Below are 15573 nucleotides of genomic sequence, written 5' to 3' on the forward strand. Positions count from 1 at the left end.
TACAAATATAAATGATGTACCACGAAATGAGACAAATAAATAAAACAATACAAATCTGTTAAAATTACGAAATTTGTGAAAATCTTGATGATTGCGACCGACATTACTTCTGTAAAACAAGTACCGTTTTGTCTCAAATTCCGAACAGACTCATATTCCGAACACTCGGTTTTTGTATGGCGATTTGGTTGAAATGTTTCGCTGAAATATGTCACCAAATAACAAGGAAATGGCAGTCAATTGCAATTCAATTTTAACGTCTCCAATATAATTTATACCGCGCGAGTAGTGATGATTCTCTAGTTTGAAACCAGTAGAATCAGCTCAGATTAATTTATTATCAAAATTATTCTTTTGAATACGGTTAATTCGTGCTGTTCGGAATTTGAATCAAGGTGTTCGGAATATGAGACAGAATAAACACAGTGTTCGGCATTTGAATCAAAATGTTGTTCCATACTTTTACGTAAAAACAATACTAAAACTAATTAAATCAACATTATTATTGGTACACCCAACAGCTAATCGTTAGGCTTTGCGAAGAAATTAAAATTTACACAAATATCAGCTAATTTATGCCAATCAGATGCATTTGAAGTCACTGTTGGCCTTAAGTGTTCGGAATATGAGTCAAAACGGTATTTGCTAGGCCCCCGCTGGGCCCCCTCCAGAAAAAAAATCTTAGCTACGCCAATGGCGGTAATTGTGCGTCCCGGGGATGAACTGGTTGGAAACGTTGCGACTCGAAGCAAAGGTGATGTATTTGAAGGCTGACTGGAAAGCAAAATGCTTTCAGGCGATGCAAAATTCATTTTATGTTTGTACTTGCCATTACTGGAAGTTTGGAAGACCCCTTCTCCAGACTCACACGCAGGACCGTAACGGCTGATGATCGCTGGCAGGAAGGGCTCTACTGCGGTGAGTAGGATAAGGGGCTTCCTCAAAGCAGGTGGCAAGATTGCGTTCCGGTGACAGAAAATTTGAGATGTATCGAGACTGGCCTAGAGATGATCGAGTGTCAGTAATCTCTCTCCCAGCTAGCACATTGGTTCTACTCCTGTTGTAGGAGTTGAGTACTGCGAAGGTCCGGGTGCAGGAGAAATTCTCACGGTCGGCGTGTTCAGGCGGGGAAACCACATGTTTTTTGAGTTTCCGCTTTCGAATGCTCGAAACAGAATACCTTTTGGCCAAGTCTCTGCGCTATGAGCGGTTTCATGTAGTTTCGGATCCATACCAATTTTGAAAGAGATGAAGCTCATTCGGCTTATGTCGGTGTCCTTTTTTATCAATGGAACAACTTTAACCGAGTCTTCACACTGTACACAATCTTCGACTAGCTTTTCGATTGCCTCAGGTTTGACACTTGGGTGAATGCGAGAGAGGTAACCAAAACAACTTAGCAGGTTCTGGAACAGTAAGCACCTCAGTAGTGACGTTATTATCGGTGGTCACTTTGGTGCCGCCAACAAGTGGTTTATTGGGAAGCAAGCTTTCGTCACGGCGTCTTTTCAAAGGTGGTTGGCGGGGAGTAAGTCCAGAGTTCGATTGAGTTGGAGTTGACAATGCGATTCCTTTCGACAGTTTAGCAATCTGCTGTTTTGCTTCGCTATTTCTCTTTTCAACTCAGCGTGAGCAATTTCTTGCTTTTCGGTTATCAGCTCAAGCGCGACAAACGACGATACAGTTGATTTGAAATGGGCACATTTCATGAGCTTTATACACTCGTTGCAAATCCAAAACAAATTCGGACACGATTGAATAATGTTCGCAAACGGCGGCTCCGTAGGTGAACATCTAAGATGAATCATTCTGTCACAGAACGCCATACACGAGACAAATTTTTCTTCTTCTTTTACTGGTTTAGTGCATTGATCGCAGGCAGAAGTCATGATTGACTAATTTTCCGAACCTCAGAAAAACAATCGGTGGAGATGCTTCTGTACGAATATGGATTCGAGTCACTGTAGCAAAAGTACGGTTGCCGAAAAAGTGCACATAGAGGACAGTCAACGACAACAACAACCAACGGAACTGGTGGATAGATATTAACAGAGTTTTTGACGTAAGACTACGTCTTTGTTTTCTATATTGGGGTGCACTTTAAAAGTACGGAAAATGAGACATGTAACGAAATTATGGGAGATTTTGAACGTTAATTACTCAGTTGTTTATGAACCAATTATTACGATTTTAGTATCATTCGATCAGAAATGTATCTACGCATCGTTAGTAATATATCCGATAAGTGAATTTTGTTGTTAAACTATTGAAAATTTGATAAATGTTGACCCCTTTCTTATCCAACCAATCACGTTCGAGCACTTTTCGACGGTGTCGCTTCCCACTATAAAAGCAAACGGGTTGCTGAGCGAGGAGTTGCTGCTAATCGAGCGTCGGAATCGCTCGAGATTCCAAGAATGAGCATCGTTTCCAGATTTCGCCTTGTGCCCGGTAATCCACTACCCGTTGCTGTTGTGCGCCATCCAAGGACCATGGCAATCAACTGATCAATCCCGGAGTGCTATTTATCTGTGACCGTATCGATGCTAAGAAAGCCATCGGCCCTTGTCAGGGCCATTAAATTAGTGGAAAAGAGTTGAAAGAATAATATTCCCGGCCTTATTACATCTTATATTCCTCAATCAATCTCACAGTTTCGTACACAATTTAATTTGTCATGAATAATTGATGGCACGACAATTTGAGACTATTCTTGGACGCCTTGCTGTGCCGTCGAAGTGAGTGCTCAACATTTCACAACGAATCTAGTTTACAGTGGCATTTCCAACAGTATCTTTGATTTGCCATATTTTATGGGAGCATTTCGATTATGAAAATTATCACATGTAACAAAATTGCGTCATATTTAGAATGGTTTTGAAGAGAAATTCTGATAGAACAAATTTCATCATTTTGGCACGCATTAATCAGAAATTCACCTTCATACTAAGGAAAACTATTGATTATCAATAGCTATCTATAGAATATTTAGTAAATGTCAAGCATTCCAACTATTCATGTTTGATCAATTTCTTACGCATTATCATTTTTCGCAATTTTCAAGTAATTCTAAGCCCAACACATTATTGGCACATACCCATTTTCCAGATTGGTCGACAAGAAGAGAAGAGCACGAATGGGAGGAGCATCATCTGCTAATCTAAGCGTTTTAAGCATGCTTCCTTCGCCGGATTCGGTTTCATTCCATTTTCGCTTTCGAGCTGGTAAGAGCTCCTCAGTATCTAGTTTATGATATTTCGGCTCGTGATAAACTCATCTGTGGTGCAGTCAAGAATCAAGCCCGTTAGGCAAGTCGCTCAAGATTTCAAACTTAAGCTACGTTTTCAGATTTCGACTTCAGCCGTGTGATCTAATACCTGTTGCTGATGTGTGCCATCCACACCACGAAACATTCAACTGGTTCGTCTTATAAGCAGAGAACTTATACAAATTTCTACACTTGCGTTGGGGATTCTTCGTTTAACCATGGCAATCAACTGATAACATCCTGTAGTGCGATTCATCTATGGCAGCATCCGAGCCTTTGGCTCTTTTCAGTGCCACCAAATGTGTGTAAGAGAGTTAACAGACTTCCGACTTTATTTATCACATTGCCAAGCAATGAATAATATTTCTCTCAAACCATAAGATCAACAAAGCGATGACTGAAGCTTTCATTATAATCCTCGAATAACTTCTTTCCAATGCTATCATATATTCCATAGGAGGTTACTATTATAATTTCAAAATGATCATACAACCTGAAGTGAAATTTCGCATTTTCATAGATAAATATGACGAATTCATCGGATAAAGATAATGTATATTTGGGACATGATTAAACGTACACTTGGCTGCAAATCGTTATATGCATAAATATTCACGAAAGTTTCGAGCACTGAAAACAATATGAAGTCAAAACGAGCAACAAGAACGACATCAAATTCAGTTAAATTAACCATCGTGGTCCTACGTCACCAGTTCGTATAACCCCATAGGGATGTACCCTTATAGTTTATTCTCAATTTCTTCCGCTATCTACACTCGCTCTTCTAATTCATTAGTTGCACTGAATATATAACAAAAAAAAAAAAATAGAAAATCAAAATGAAGAAATTCTTCCACCTCTGGATATTCCTCGCGGAAATAACATCATATTGATTCTCCGAAAGATCATTCTGGTACTTCCTCATTTAAAATCCTCAGTTATGTACTATAGGATTTTTTAAAGCTCCATTGGAATTTCTATCGAAATTTCCTTCGAAAGTTTCCTCGGAAGTTCCTTCGGAATACTGTACGATAGACATCTGTAGTAGATATAGTTTCCATTGTGAATATAAACAAAATGAGTCATGTGTTGTAAATGCCTAGCGTGTCGAGCTTTAACTATAAACTTGCCATAAAAACGGAAAAGGCACGGAAATAATTACTATAGTCTTTTTCGGCAGAGATCGTCTAAATATGGTTTCGGACCTAAAATCTTGTTCGGGTTGAGATGAGACGGATGGCATATCAAGAGTGACACGACAGACACGAAACCATCCGAGCGTTCGGCTTCGTGTAGTTGCGAGTCGTGCTATGAGAATGTATAGCATGCGACCACGAAGAGTGCGATAAAGAAGAAGAGCTTGACTACTTCGCGTCGGAAAGGCATGTAGATCGGCTTCTAAGGTTCGAGGCCGATGCCATGGTTCGGTAAAGTGAGTCTGTTGGATAATCTTAGCACGATTACACGTGTTTTTTTTAGAATCAAAAAGTTTTGGCCGAAAATTTAGTGCCCGCGGATTGTTTGATTTGGCAAACTTTTCGACCAAAACGCCAAGCGTTACGACAATGTCCATGTAGAATCCCTTCAGAACAACCTTTGCCACAAGTTGATATCGGCGCGCCTCGTCTTCGGCCAGTTGGTTCAGCACACATGGTGTGCAGGACGTTGTTGAGCAGGAAGTAATTTAGGATGTGAAATGGAGGAAAGGAGGTGAAAATCGGTTTGGGTTTCAAAGGATTAGATACGGAAGGGGAATATGGCATTTGTATTAGCTTAACCGACTGTAACACTCGAGACGTTTTTTCGGATGAATTAAAGAAGTTGCTGATAAGCAGGACGCACATTTTCCTCACAACCAGTGTTGTTAAATGTCATTTTTTCATAAATTCATATGCTTGTATCACCCTTTCTTACGAATTCTAGTATTAGTAAATATTGCCAATTGATAGTAATTTGTAATTTGTCGTTGTACTAGCGTGAAATTGTTCCATGATCGAAAACAAAATATCCAAATAAATCAGTTATTTGAGGTGTATGATTAACACGAACATATTATATCAATATGTAATAAAATAAACAACAGAAATTCATCTCGCATATTGCGTGCAAAGAACGAAACGAACGAAACACTTGATTGGAACCACTTATCGAACCTCACCTCGGTCTTGGTCATCCGGTGCTGCCGGGACGTGAGCACGCAGCAAATCTTCGAGTAGACGTACAGCATCACGCTCATCGGTATGAAGAAGGAACCCATCGCCGAAAAAACCACGTATCCCTTGTTTTGGTTGTACTGGCACTCGTTCCGCTCCCGGTCCTGGTCGTACCTGATTGTTGTAGGTGGAAGTAAAAAATAAGTAAGTAGGTACCTACATCAAACGAAAAAAAAAATCTGTATGAGTAATCTGATGGCAAAAGACTGTGCAAACATGAGGTCGGCAAAACCAAATCTCCGAATATACATATTTGATCGAAGAGTACAGGGAAATCATTGCCCGTCCTTCCCATTTCCCGGCATTCATTTCGAACCACTTTTATTTTTGGAGCTTCTGCTGCTGCTTGGAGAAGTCAAACAAAACAAAAAAGCGATTGTAAGCATAAGACGCTTTTCGGGCGAAGTGGAAATCTGAGTTGTTTAATCATTCACGGGACACGCGGCGGTGCACCGTGGGCGAAATCGGACCCGCAGTCAGACTTATTCAAAAATTGCTGAAATAAAATCTTCCAGAAAGTCATGAAAACGTGATCATGCTGGAAACTTTACCCTAAATATGTGATTGTATGAACTATGTTGTGGACTACTATCGTCTAAAATACTGGTGAATGCAACAATTTCGTTTTATACTACATCTGTAGGCGAATTCCGGCGCGTATTTTCTTCGAAGAAAAAAAAATTTTCTTGCTGGTGAGTAATGGAAGAAAATTTCTTCTCTTCGAAGAAATTGTTCGTCGGAATTCACCTACTGGTCTGAAAACAGGTATATTTTGTACAACTTTACCCTATATCTAAATGCTAAGCGCTCTGCAGTTTAATCTACAGTCGTTGTACATGGCTTCCTAATGTTAATGTCTGCTAGAGTAAAATTCAGGAAGTGGTAATTTTATTTCTAAAGTCTGTACAGGATGATAAATCCGATTATGGGTTCGATTTTGTCCACTGTGGGCAGTGGGTGGTAGCATATGACGATGATGACGGTCCCAGTGCTACCTACATGTGCAGGTAATATTAAAAAGATTCCATGACCAGGATCAAGTGGTACGGAGGGGCAAAAACGTCTTGGGTATATTATTTCTGAGCGGAATATTAAACGATTCGCTTGGAATGCTTTAATTCAAAGCTCGCTTTCTGTGCCGGAATCCGCGTTTGCATCGTTAGGATTGGTGTGCGTGCGTGATGTAATTTGTGAAGCACAAACGAAGAGCGAAACACTTACCATCCGAGGATGGGAGGGCACGTGATGGCCAGTGCCACGAGCCAAACGACGAAAATCATCAGCAGGGCCAGCCTTTTGGAACGTCTTCGTTTTGAGTACGTTAGGGGTTGAGTTACGGCCAGGTATCTGCGGATTGTAGAAACATTTGCTGATAATCATCGAAGTTTATAACCCTCCATTTGGTAAGACTCACCTATCGACACTGATTGCACACAGACTCAGAATCGAGGCCGTGCAGAGGAGGACATCGAGCGATATCCAAATATCACAGAGTATCCAACCCAGTTGCCACTTCTCTGAAAAGAAGGTAAAAGAAAACACACACAACCGTTAGGATTTTGATTTTATTGGAGTGTTCCTTGGTGACTGTTTATGCAGCTGTTTGAGCATGCATTTTTAATGAAATTTGAGTAACACGAATTGAATAATTAAATGCGTACATCTTTGAAGTTATTGCAATATTCAGATATAAATCCCAAACCTGTTATATATAAAACAAATAAAATACCAGTGCCATGTGAAAATTTAATTGAGAGTTTCATTACGTATTATATAGAAGTCCGTGCGCTTGATGGAAAGTGTTGTTTTGCGATTGAAATTGTGGAGACGAGTACCTATTTGAATTGTCACTAGACTGAAGTGACCAGACGTCCCGCGTTTCGCGGGACAGCGCAATTTTTAAATTGATATTACAGCGTCTAATCTATTCGTTTGTCTAAAAAAAAGCATTTAGATCATGTTTTAGGCCTGAAATGATTGTAAAACACATATAAAACACGGAAAATGTTTGATTGGGAACGAGATTTGACAGTGATATGGTCGATTCACACTAGACCATTCTTGCATTTGCATATCATGTGGCAAGCACGAAGATACCTTATGCTCTGAGAACTGTTTCAAGTTCAGCCATATCTGTTATTATTTTTTTTTTCACCCGGATTTCTCATTAGTTGAGGTTGAATTTTACTCAACATTGTGGATGTTTGCCCAGTCTTACCGTAAATGAATAACGTAATTTTGTCTGACTAATTCAATCCTTAACCTACGCTCACAGAGTTGGTATTATTTTTTTTTCCATTTGATATTCATGTTGACATCGCCCTTAACGCTTCAATCAGTAGTGATGCATTTGATTGATATTTGTTCCTTGACTCCCATGGTAAAGCGTATCTTCGAGTTTGCCACAGGATACACAATACAGCAGACTCTATCTTAGTTACCTACCCAAAGAAAATGAAATAAATCCAGCTGGATGGATTTGGTTGATTGCTGGGTATTTGTCGATAAATTCGACTTGTTACGCCGAAAAGATGGATTTTTGACGGCTTGCAGCCGAATTCTTTTTAGCATATCACAAACTTCATTGGTCTGGGTACGAGACAGCTTTAAGCTGCAATTTTATTAGCTCATTAGATCAAATTATAAGAGAACAAAATATTACTTACATAATTCGGTATTTAGCTCAGTTTGGAATACAATCAGTTCATCCGTAACATTTCTTCTCATACCTGTGATAGTAGATTAAGGTTAGAATAATACATTTTGTAATCGTCTAATAACTTACTGTGATAATTTCTGTGATATTAACTATAACTTCATTTAATTCATTGCGCATTTAAATACTACTGGTAGCTGTAAATAGTTTAAGGATTTTAGCAACTAACTCAATTAATAGCTACAAACAAGCAAATCACACCTGCATGACGCTTGGTACTGTTCACAAATCTCTTTCTGCTATTATTTTGCTTTATCCATCACATACAAACATCATTTTGTTTGAGCAGTGTTGGCAGCAACACGACTCGACCTTTTCAATATTTAAAGTTTGATTGACGGCATGCATGGGATCTTGATTAAACACATGGGGATTTTTTTATTTTCCGTACGGGTTTGGCGAAAGGTCTCAGATTTTCATGACACTTTTTCCACAGGCAGGACTCATCAATATATGAATAAAAAAAATTGACAAAAATTCAGGGTCGCCTATTTTTCCGGAAAACTCTGTTGGATTTTTTTTTGTTTTCCCCTGACACTACTTACTTTGAAAAATCATAACTCAAGAACGAAGCATCATAGAAACAAAGTTTTTTTTTTTGAAAATGAAAGCAAATTTTCTCAGGAATAAAAAAATTAACTGGAAAAAGTTTTCTACAAAATTTTCCACCGTTGAGAAAATTCGTAAAAAAAAGCCGGAAAAACTATGCTCCAACTCGTGGAAAATTTTCAAAAAAATATTTTTGAGAAGGTAATTTCATAAGCTTTAATCGCTGAAATTTTTGAAATGTTTTTTTTTATTTTCGTTTTTGAGTTATGGCCAATTTTGTAAAAAAATGTGCAAATGTACCATTTTGAGCCTTTTCTTTGAAAAATCATAACTCGTGAAAGAAGCATCGTAGAAACACAGTTTTTTTTTATGAAAATGAAAGCAAACTTTCTAAGGTATAGAAAAAAAATGTTAGCTGGAAAAAGTTTTCCATCGTTGAGAAAATTTGTAAAGAAAAGCCGGGAAAACTATGTTCCAACTCGTGTAAGATTTTCAAAGAAATATTTTTGAGAACAGAATTTTATAAATTTCAATCACTACTTTTTAATTCCTGCGTTTGATCATAGTTTTATGAAAAATGCCCTGATTTCTCGTACAAGTCTTTTCGTTCGAAAATCATAACTGAAGATAAAAGCGTCACAGAAACATTTTTTTTTGTCAAATCGGAATCAAATTTTCTCAAAACTTTGAGATTTTTCCAAATGGAATAAGTTTCCTAGGACATTTTTCACCGTTAAGGAAAATAAATAATAATAACCCGATTAGCTATTCCAGCTTACAAACAAAGTATATTTGAAAAGAGCGATCAATAAGATCCAATCCTAAATATTTTTTAAATACGCTCATTTTTCGTTCCTTAAACATGATCAAATATTGCCAAGATGAGCAGTTTACAAATTTATACATTTATAAGTTTATATCGAAGTAGTGGTGTAGGTTTGGGTAGTGAACGTTCCCAGATAGTAGCCCGAAATTGGGTTCAATTTCACAGTTTAATGTCGTGACTAAAATATTTTGAATGTGGCATTCTATATGCTTTCCACTTAACATATTTGGGTTTCAGTTCTGTATATAGTCTGATTCACAACTATTACAGTTTAGTTTACTGTATTTGCGCTATTAAAGCGGCATTTTGTGTGTGCATACCTCCGATAAAGTTTTTGTTAAATCAGATCGCTATGCTTTTCTAAAGCGTATACATTTTGGCTTTCCTCAATGTGGATGTAAGGTAAGAGTACTATTCTTTGTCTTTTCTATCGTTTTTTCCCTTTCCTTGCAAATTTTGTTATTTGTATGGCAAGGTGAACGTTCACGAAGTCAAAGATTAGTGCTTTCACTCTATCAATGTGAAGTGCAATGTGGATGACATGTATTAATAGCTGGTAGTTTATTACTTATTGCATCCCAATTGTACTATTCTCAATACTGTCAGGGATATTTTTGCATCCTTTGAGTGTTTATTACTTTTTTTTAGTAATCTCAATACTAAATTTCATCAGTCAACCCAGACTGTTGTATAAAAAAAAGGTTTTTCTTGTTTTATTATTATAAGATCTACGATCTAAAAATGGGCTGAGTTGATGATTTTTATATAATTCTTCCACAATTTGTTTTATCATAGCTGGAAGAATTATACGTATATAAGCAATGTAGCGTTTGTGGTTAAAATCTAAAATTGTCGACACGCGGGAGTTGATTTCCCTCCGAGTTAGTGCGTTGGGATTAATGTCGGGCATGTTGTGCTACAAGCGCTCCCTGACCGACTTAGTTATAACGCATGGATTTGGACAAAAATTGTTTCGGAAACTCCAGATTTAGCACTGAAATAATAAAATATACGAGTTGAGTCTACCGGTGGTTTATATTCATTTCTATAACGAAACGATTTTTTTTTTCGATAAAAATGGGTTTCTATGTATGCAATTGCATACTTTTGCATGAAATTTCTGCTTATCTTCTATTCAGAAGCGCTGGCCATTCTTCCGTAGCTGGAAATAAATGGGTTGATGAGTTGGCTCAGAGCATAGCATGACTTCATTGGTCCTGAGCCAGCTAATCTAGTTACCTAGTGCTTGGTGAAACTTCAGATCAATTCTTGGACGGCAGCTCAGAAAAAAAAATATACTGGAATAGTTTGGAGTCGTGTCGTCATAGATAATTGCACAACTGCGATTCTAAATACTTAATAAACACTTATTTAGTGGAACTGATTTCAGGAGCCTGATTCTTCAGGACATTCTGTTATTTATTTGCCCACTGTGGTAATGAGCTATAGGCTCTCTTTACGCTCATGCGTTTTGCAGTGCCTTTTTCAGGGCGCTGTTCGAACCCATTGTGGTATGAAGCTATAAACTCTCACTTCGCTTATGCGATTTTCGCTCTTCAAGGGATCCCATCCGTATTTCCTCCCATCTTTCCCTTTCCTTCCTTTCCCGTCGGGTAGATGATGAAATAGGCTCAAATATGGCGATGGCACAAATCTCCCAATTGGAGGGGAACGTGCCTCTAGAGCCAGCCCTCTGATACCTGATATTTGAAAAGAGCGATCAATAAGATCCAATCCTAAACATTTTTTAAATACGCTCATTTTTCGTTCCTAAAACATGATCAAATATTGCCAAGATGAGTTGTTTACAAATTTATACATTTATAAGTTTATAAAGCTTATTTTCAAATTTATAAGTTTATAAACAAAACTACTTAATAACGAAACAGCATAGAAACAAAGATTTCTTCAATCATAATGTAGGCATTTATCCAGCTACCTGTTAGGTAACTACACAATTGACAGTTAAATCAATGGGTAGACAATATGGCAATTAGGTATTTACCAATTCTGGTTTAAAGCGTTGAAATGGCTTGAGAAGTTTACCAAAAAACTAACAAAGAGCAGTGAGAAAGTGCTAGTGTTGTCAGCTGTATATTACTCGTTATTACCGAAGCTGTTGAAATGGACAAAGTTCAATACTACGAATACTATTCGTCATGCTGTAACCCCTTAGGACTGGACGGCCACTAATCAGTAAGGACAAATTTACGCTCGATTGGCCATGGTTTCATTCGAATGGAGTTCGGTGGATTACGGAAAAGATGAAAACTGCATGAAGTGCATGAATATGATTAACCAGAAATGTTAGTTATGTACTGAATAATTGAATAAATAAAATTAAAAGAAATAATAATAATATTATTTATTCCATAGAAAAGAAAGAATCCTTTTTCAGTGTAATGAAAAATTGAGGCAGATACAGTTTTTTTCAGTTTTTCTTAGCGGTGTAATTTTTCATGAAAAATATCATCCATTCAAACTTATACTTCATTTAAACCAATCCTGAGAAAATTTGCTTTCATTTTCATAAAAAAAAACTTTCTTTCTACGATGCTTCGCTCTTGAGTTAGAGTCAGAGGAAAACAAAAAAACTTCCAACTGAGTTTTCCGGGAAAATAAGCGACCCTGAATTTTTGTCAATTTTTTTTTATTCATATATTGATGAGCCCTGCCTGTGGAAAAAGTTTCATGAAAATCTGAGACCCTTCGGCCCACTTTGTACGGAAATAAAAAAAATCCCCACATAACACTTTCTTTTTCATTTCAAATGTCATACTGTAACCTAGAGGAAAAAAAACGGTTGCGTAGAATCGACGAGATCTAACCTGTCGATTTGAAAATGATACAAATCTAAAAGGAAAATTTTCAATCGTTAATCATCTCCTCCTAAAAATGTTTAATTAAGGAGACTAACATTGTTCATTGTTCATCCGCCAAGGTCCAAAATACTTAGCAACTTAGCTGTGTTAAACAAATTATCGTTAATTTCCTAGTTGTATTGTTCAAAGGGAAAACCACCGAGCATCACCATCCAACCAGAGCGGCGACAGACATGAACCAGCCACAATATTTGATCAAACGGTGGTGGCTGAGTTTTCAAAAAAAAAAACACGAGATTTGTTGAGGGTTTGACGATGGGTAAGGTTCATCCCTCAAAAACCACCACCTTGAACACAAGCTTGGGTGGTACCGTAATCCGGGGGCAAATTGATCACTTTTTTATAACTTTTTGCTGTGTTGTCCTTCGGAATTCAAATATTGTTAAATAAATTTCGGCAAAACCAGTACTCCATTGATCTTTATCTGTTTATGTAATCGATTTTTTATGAAATAATATTTTACATATTATAAAAATAGTTTTAATATCAAAAAATTAGAATGACGCACTGGGGCGAAATTGATCAACATATAAAAAAGCAGACTTAAGAGTAAAAAATTTCCCTACTAAATTTGGGTCTCCTGAATCTGAATATGATGTCAAAAATCTTACAACTCTAGTATTTGATAATTTTATTGCAAAATCAAACTTTGAAAATCTGCCTAATACGCCTAAATATAGGCAATTTCCCATGAAATAAGCACATTATTTGAGAATAAACGATTTTATGAGCAAAACACTATACTTCCTATGCTGTATGATATCAACAATGAGTTCAGCAGTTCATACTAAAGTTTACAAAACATTTTAAACACTCATAGTTGACATGTAGGCATGGCACCAGTGGATTGTTTAGCATCGACATTTCCAACTGTATTGCTTACACCTTCAAAAAATGTGAATATTTCTATGCAAAACTGACACTTATTAAAATGAAAAAGTTCCAAATCATCATTAGGCATCTATAAACTTGAAAGCATGGAATGTGTTTGGTGCCAACGAAACCTTCAGCATCCTTGAGAGGAAATGTTTTTCGGTACCGACCTGATCAAATTCGCCCCAGTGATCAATTTGCCCCCGGTTTACGGTAGTGGTTTTTGCTTCAAAAATATGTATTACCATGAAGTATGATTATAGTTGTTCTCAAAATAGAATACCTGTGAGGTTGTGAGGCGATGAATTGGTTTCCGTTTGATAACTTTATTTAAATGTGCAATTCTGTGAATCTGATATTACGCGTATTTCGAGTCCGTATCTTTCTCTTCTTCTTAGTAATTAATCTCTACTGTGAAACTGGTAAAATCTCAAAAAAGTGATTCGAAAACATGTTAACAAATATCAACTGAAAATATTCATTGCAAAAATTATAACTTTCTTCATTTATTCACCATTGAAAGATTGTGGTTTCCAGTGAGCTTACTAAAGGGTGTACGGAATCAAATTGCACCACTTTTAAATGGCTGCAACTTTTTACCCGTTGGGTATTTAATATTGAAGTTTCGAGTGTAGTTTGTTCAATGTGTATTTGTTTACGCTGTGTAAGTTTCACTAGCAGATGTGCAATCGTTGTGAAGACTACCTTGAAAATCCGGATCTATCTCGTCGTGCCATCAGCAAAAAGCTGGAAATGGTTAATTCTACGGTGTCTCGTGTTATCGGTACCACGAACGTTTGACCATCGATTGTAAAGAAAAAAGTGGCAAAAATGGATCTCCGTATAGTGTTAAGGATCACAAACGGGTAGTTCAAGCGTTCAAGTTGACTTCCAACAGTTCAGTTCGAGATGTGGCGAAGAAACTGAATCTATCCAAAACTTTCGTGCAAGAGGCGAAAGACCGTGAAGGACTACATATGTACAATGTCCAAAAGGCGCCTAATCGTGATGAATGGCAGCATACAGTAGATAGAACATGTGCACCGAAGCTCTAAACCCAGATGTTGACGAAACCACATTGTCCCATTGTGGATGATGAGGCGTACTAGCAAAACTTCCAGCAGCTTCCGGGGTTCCAGTTTTTCACTGCTCATTCGATGTCCCTGAGGACGTTAGAAAGCAGAAAATGCTAAAATTGACCAGAAAATTTATGATTTGGCAAGCAATTTGCTTGTGTGGAAAGCGGAGCACCCCATTAGTGACATCTGGAACGATCAATGGGTAGGTGTATCTAAAGCAGGCCTGCCCAACTTTTTTGAACCGCGGGCCAAATCGCAGAAGTAATTTTGTGTCGCGAGTCACATTTTTAAATGCACAAATATTCCCATGAATTCTGGCAAAAGTTAGTTAATAAAGTTCATAAAACCTGACAAAAATCAGTGAATGAAGTAAGTTTCATTTGAAGAAATCTTAAGAAAAGATAATTGCTGCTAAGCCTTCTGCTGGATATTGTGATATTTCCTTGCAAGATTATATAATAATCTAGTGCAGAATATTTTGAAGAATCTACCCCAGGAAATTTTAGATCCTGTGAGAATAATATCCAGGTTTTTTTTTAAATCGTACTCCGAATTCTGTCAGAATCCGACCTAATATTATTAGCATGAACCAACATGTGCTAAAATCCTGATCAAGCTTTTACGAGAATCTTGATCAAAATGTCCTAGGTTCTACAATCAGAATCTTACTCAATAATCATTTTGAAATGCCACCTTGAAATCTTTGAAAATGCTAAAAATTATTTTAAAAGAAACCTGTTCATAATTTTATTATAAATTCGTTTAGTGTTCGGGCAAATTGTTACATAGCGTAATGTTGTAATCTTGCCTAGGATTCTAGAAAATTATTAATTGATTTTTTTTTTTGAAAATTCTGGCTATAGAATCCAGGTAAAAGTCTGTGAGAATCTTGCGAATTTTAAGGCTGATTTGCTGCTGACAAGAAAAGTAATCGCCAAAGATACGTGGGAAATTACTTGCCAGAAATGGTCAACAAAATCACATTTCTTTGATCGAAGTACGCAGTTGAGAAGAAATGTCATTTCAAATGGGGCTCTCTGTAGGAAATTTCTTGCCCCATTCAGTCAAGGAATTTCGTGTCCAGAATTCTGTCCTAAAAGTCATGTCCAGAATTCTTGAAAAATCCTGTTCAAGATTTTGTAAAATGCCTGCATTTCTTATAATCCT

General features: G+C 37.2%; 1 protein-coding gene across 1 annotated transcript in view; it reads right to left on the reverse strand.

Annotated features, from left to right (window-relative positions):
* Window positions 1–15573, reverse strand: part of LOC5564693 (probable G-protein coupled receptor No18) — a 64379-nt gene that overhangs the window by 35938 nt on the left and 12868 nt on the right. Inside the window, exons 2-4 of the mRNA XM_021837306.1 lie at window positions 6896–6998; window positions 6703–6828; window positions 5427–5595 (exon numbers count right to left, since the gene is read on the reverse strand). Of these exons, the coding sequence (XP_021692998.1) occupies window positions 5427–5595; window positions 6703–6828; window positions 6896–6998 (398 nt within the window). The remainder of the gene's footprint in view (window positions 1–5426; window positions 5596–6702; window positions 6829–6895; window positions 6999–15573) is intronic.

The sequence above is a fragment of the Aedes aegypti genome, chromosome 1, assembly GCF_002204515.2.
Source record: "Aedes aegypti strain LVP_AGWG chromosome 1, AaegL5.0 Primary Assembly, whole genome shotgun sequence".
NCBI lineage: Eukaryota > Metazoa > Arthropoda > Insecta > Diptera > Culicidae > Aedes > Aedes aegypti.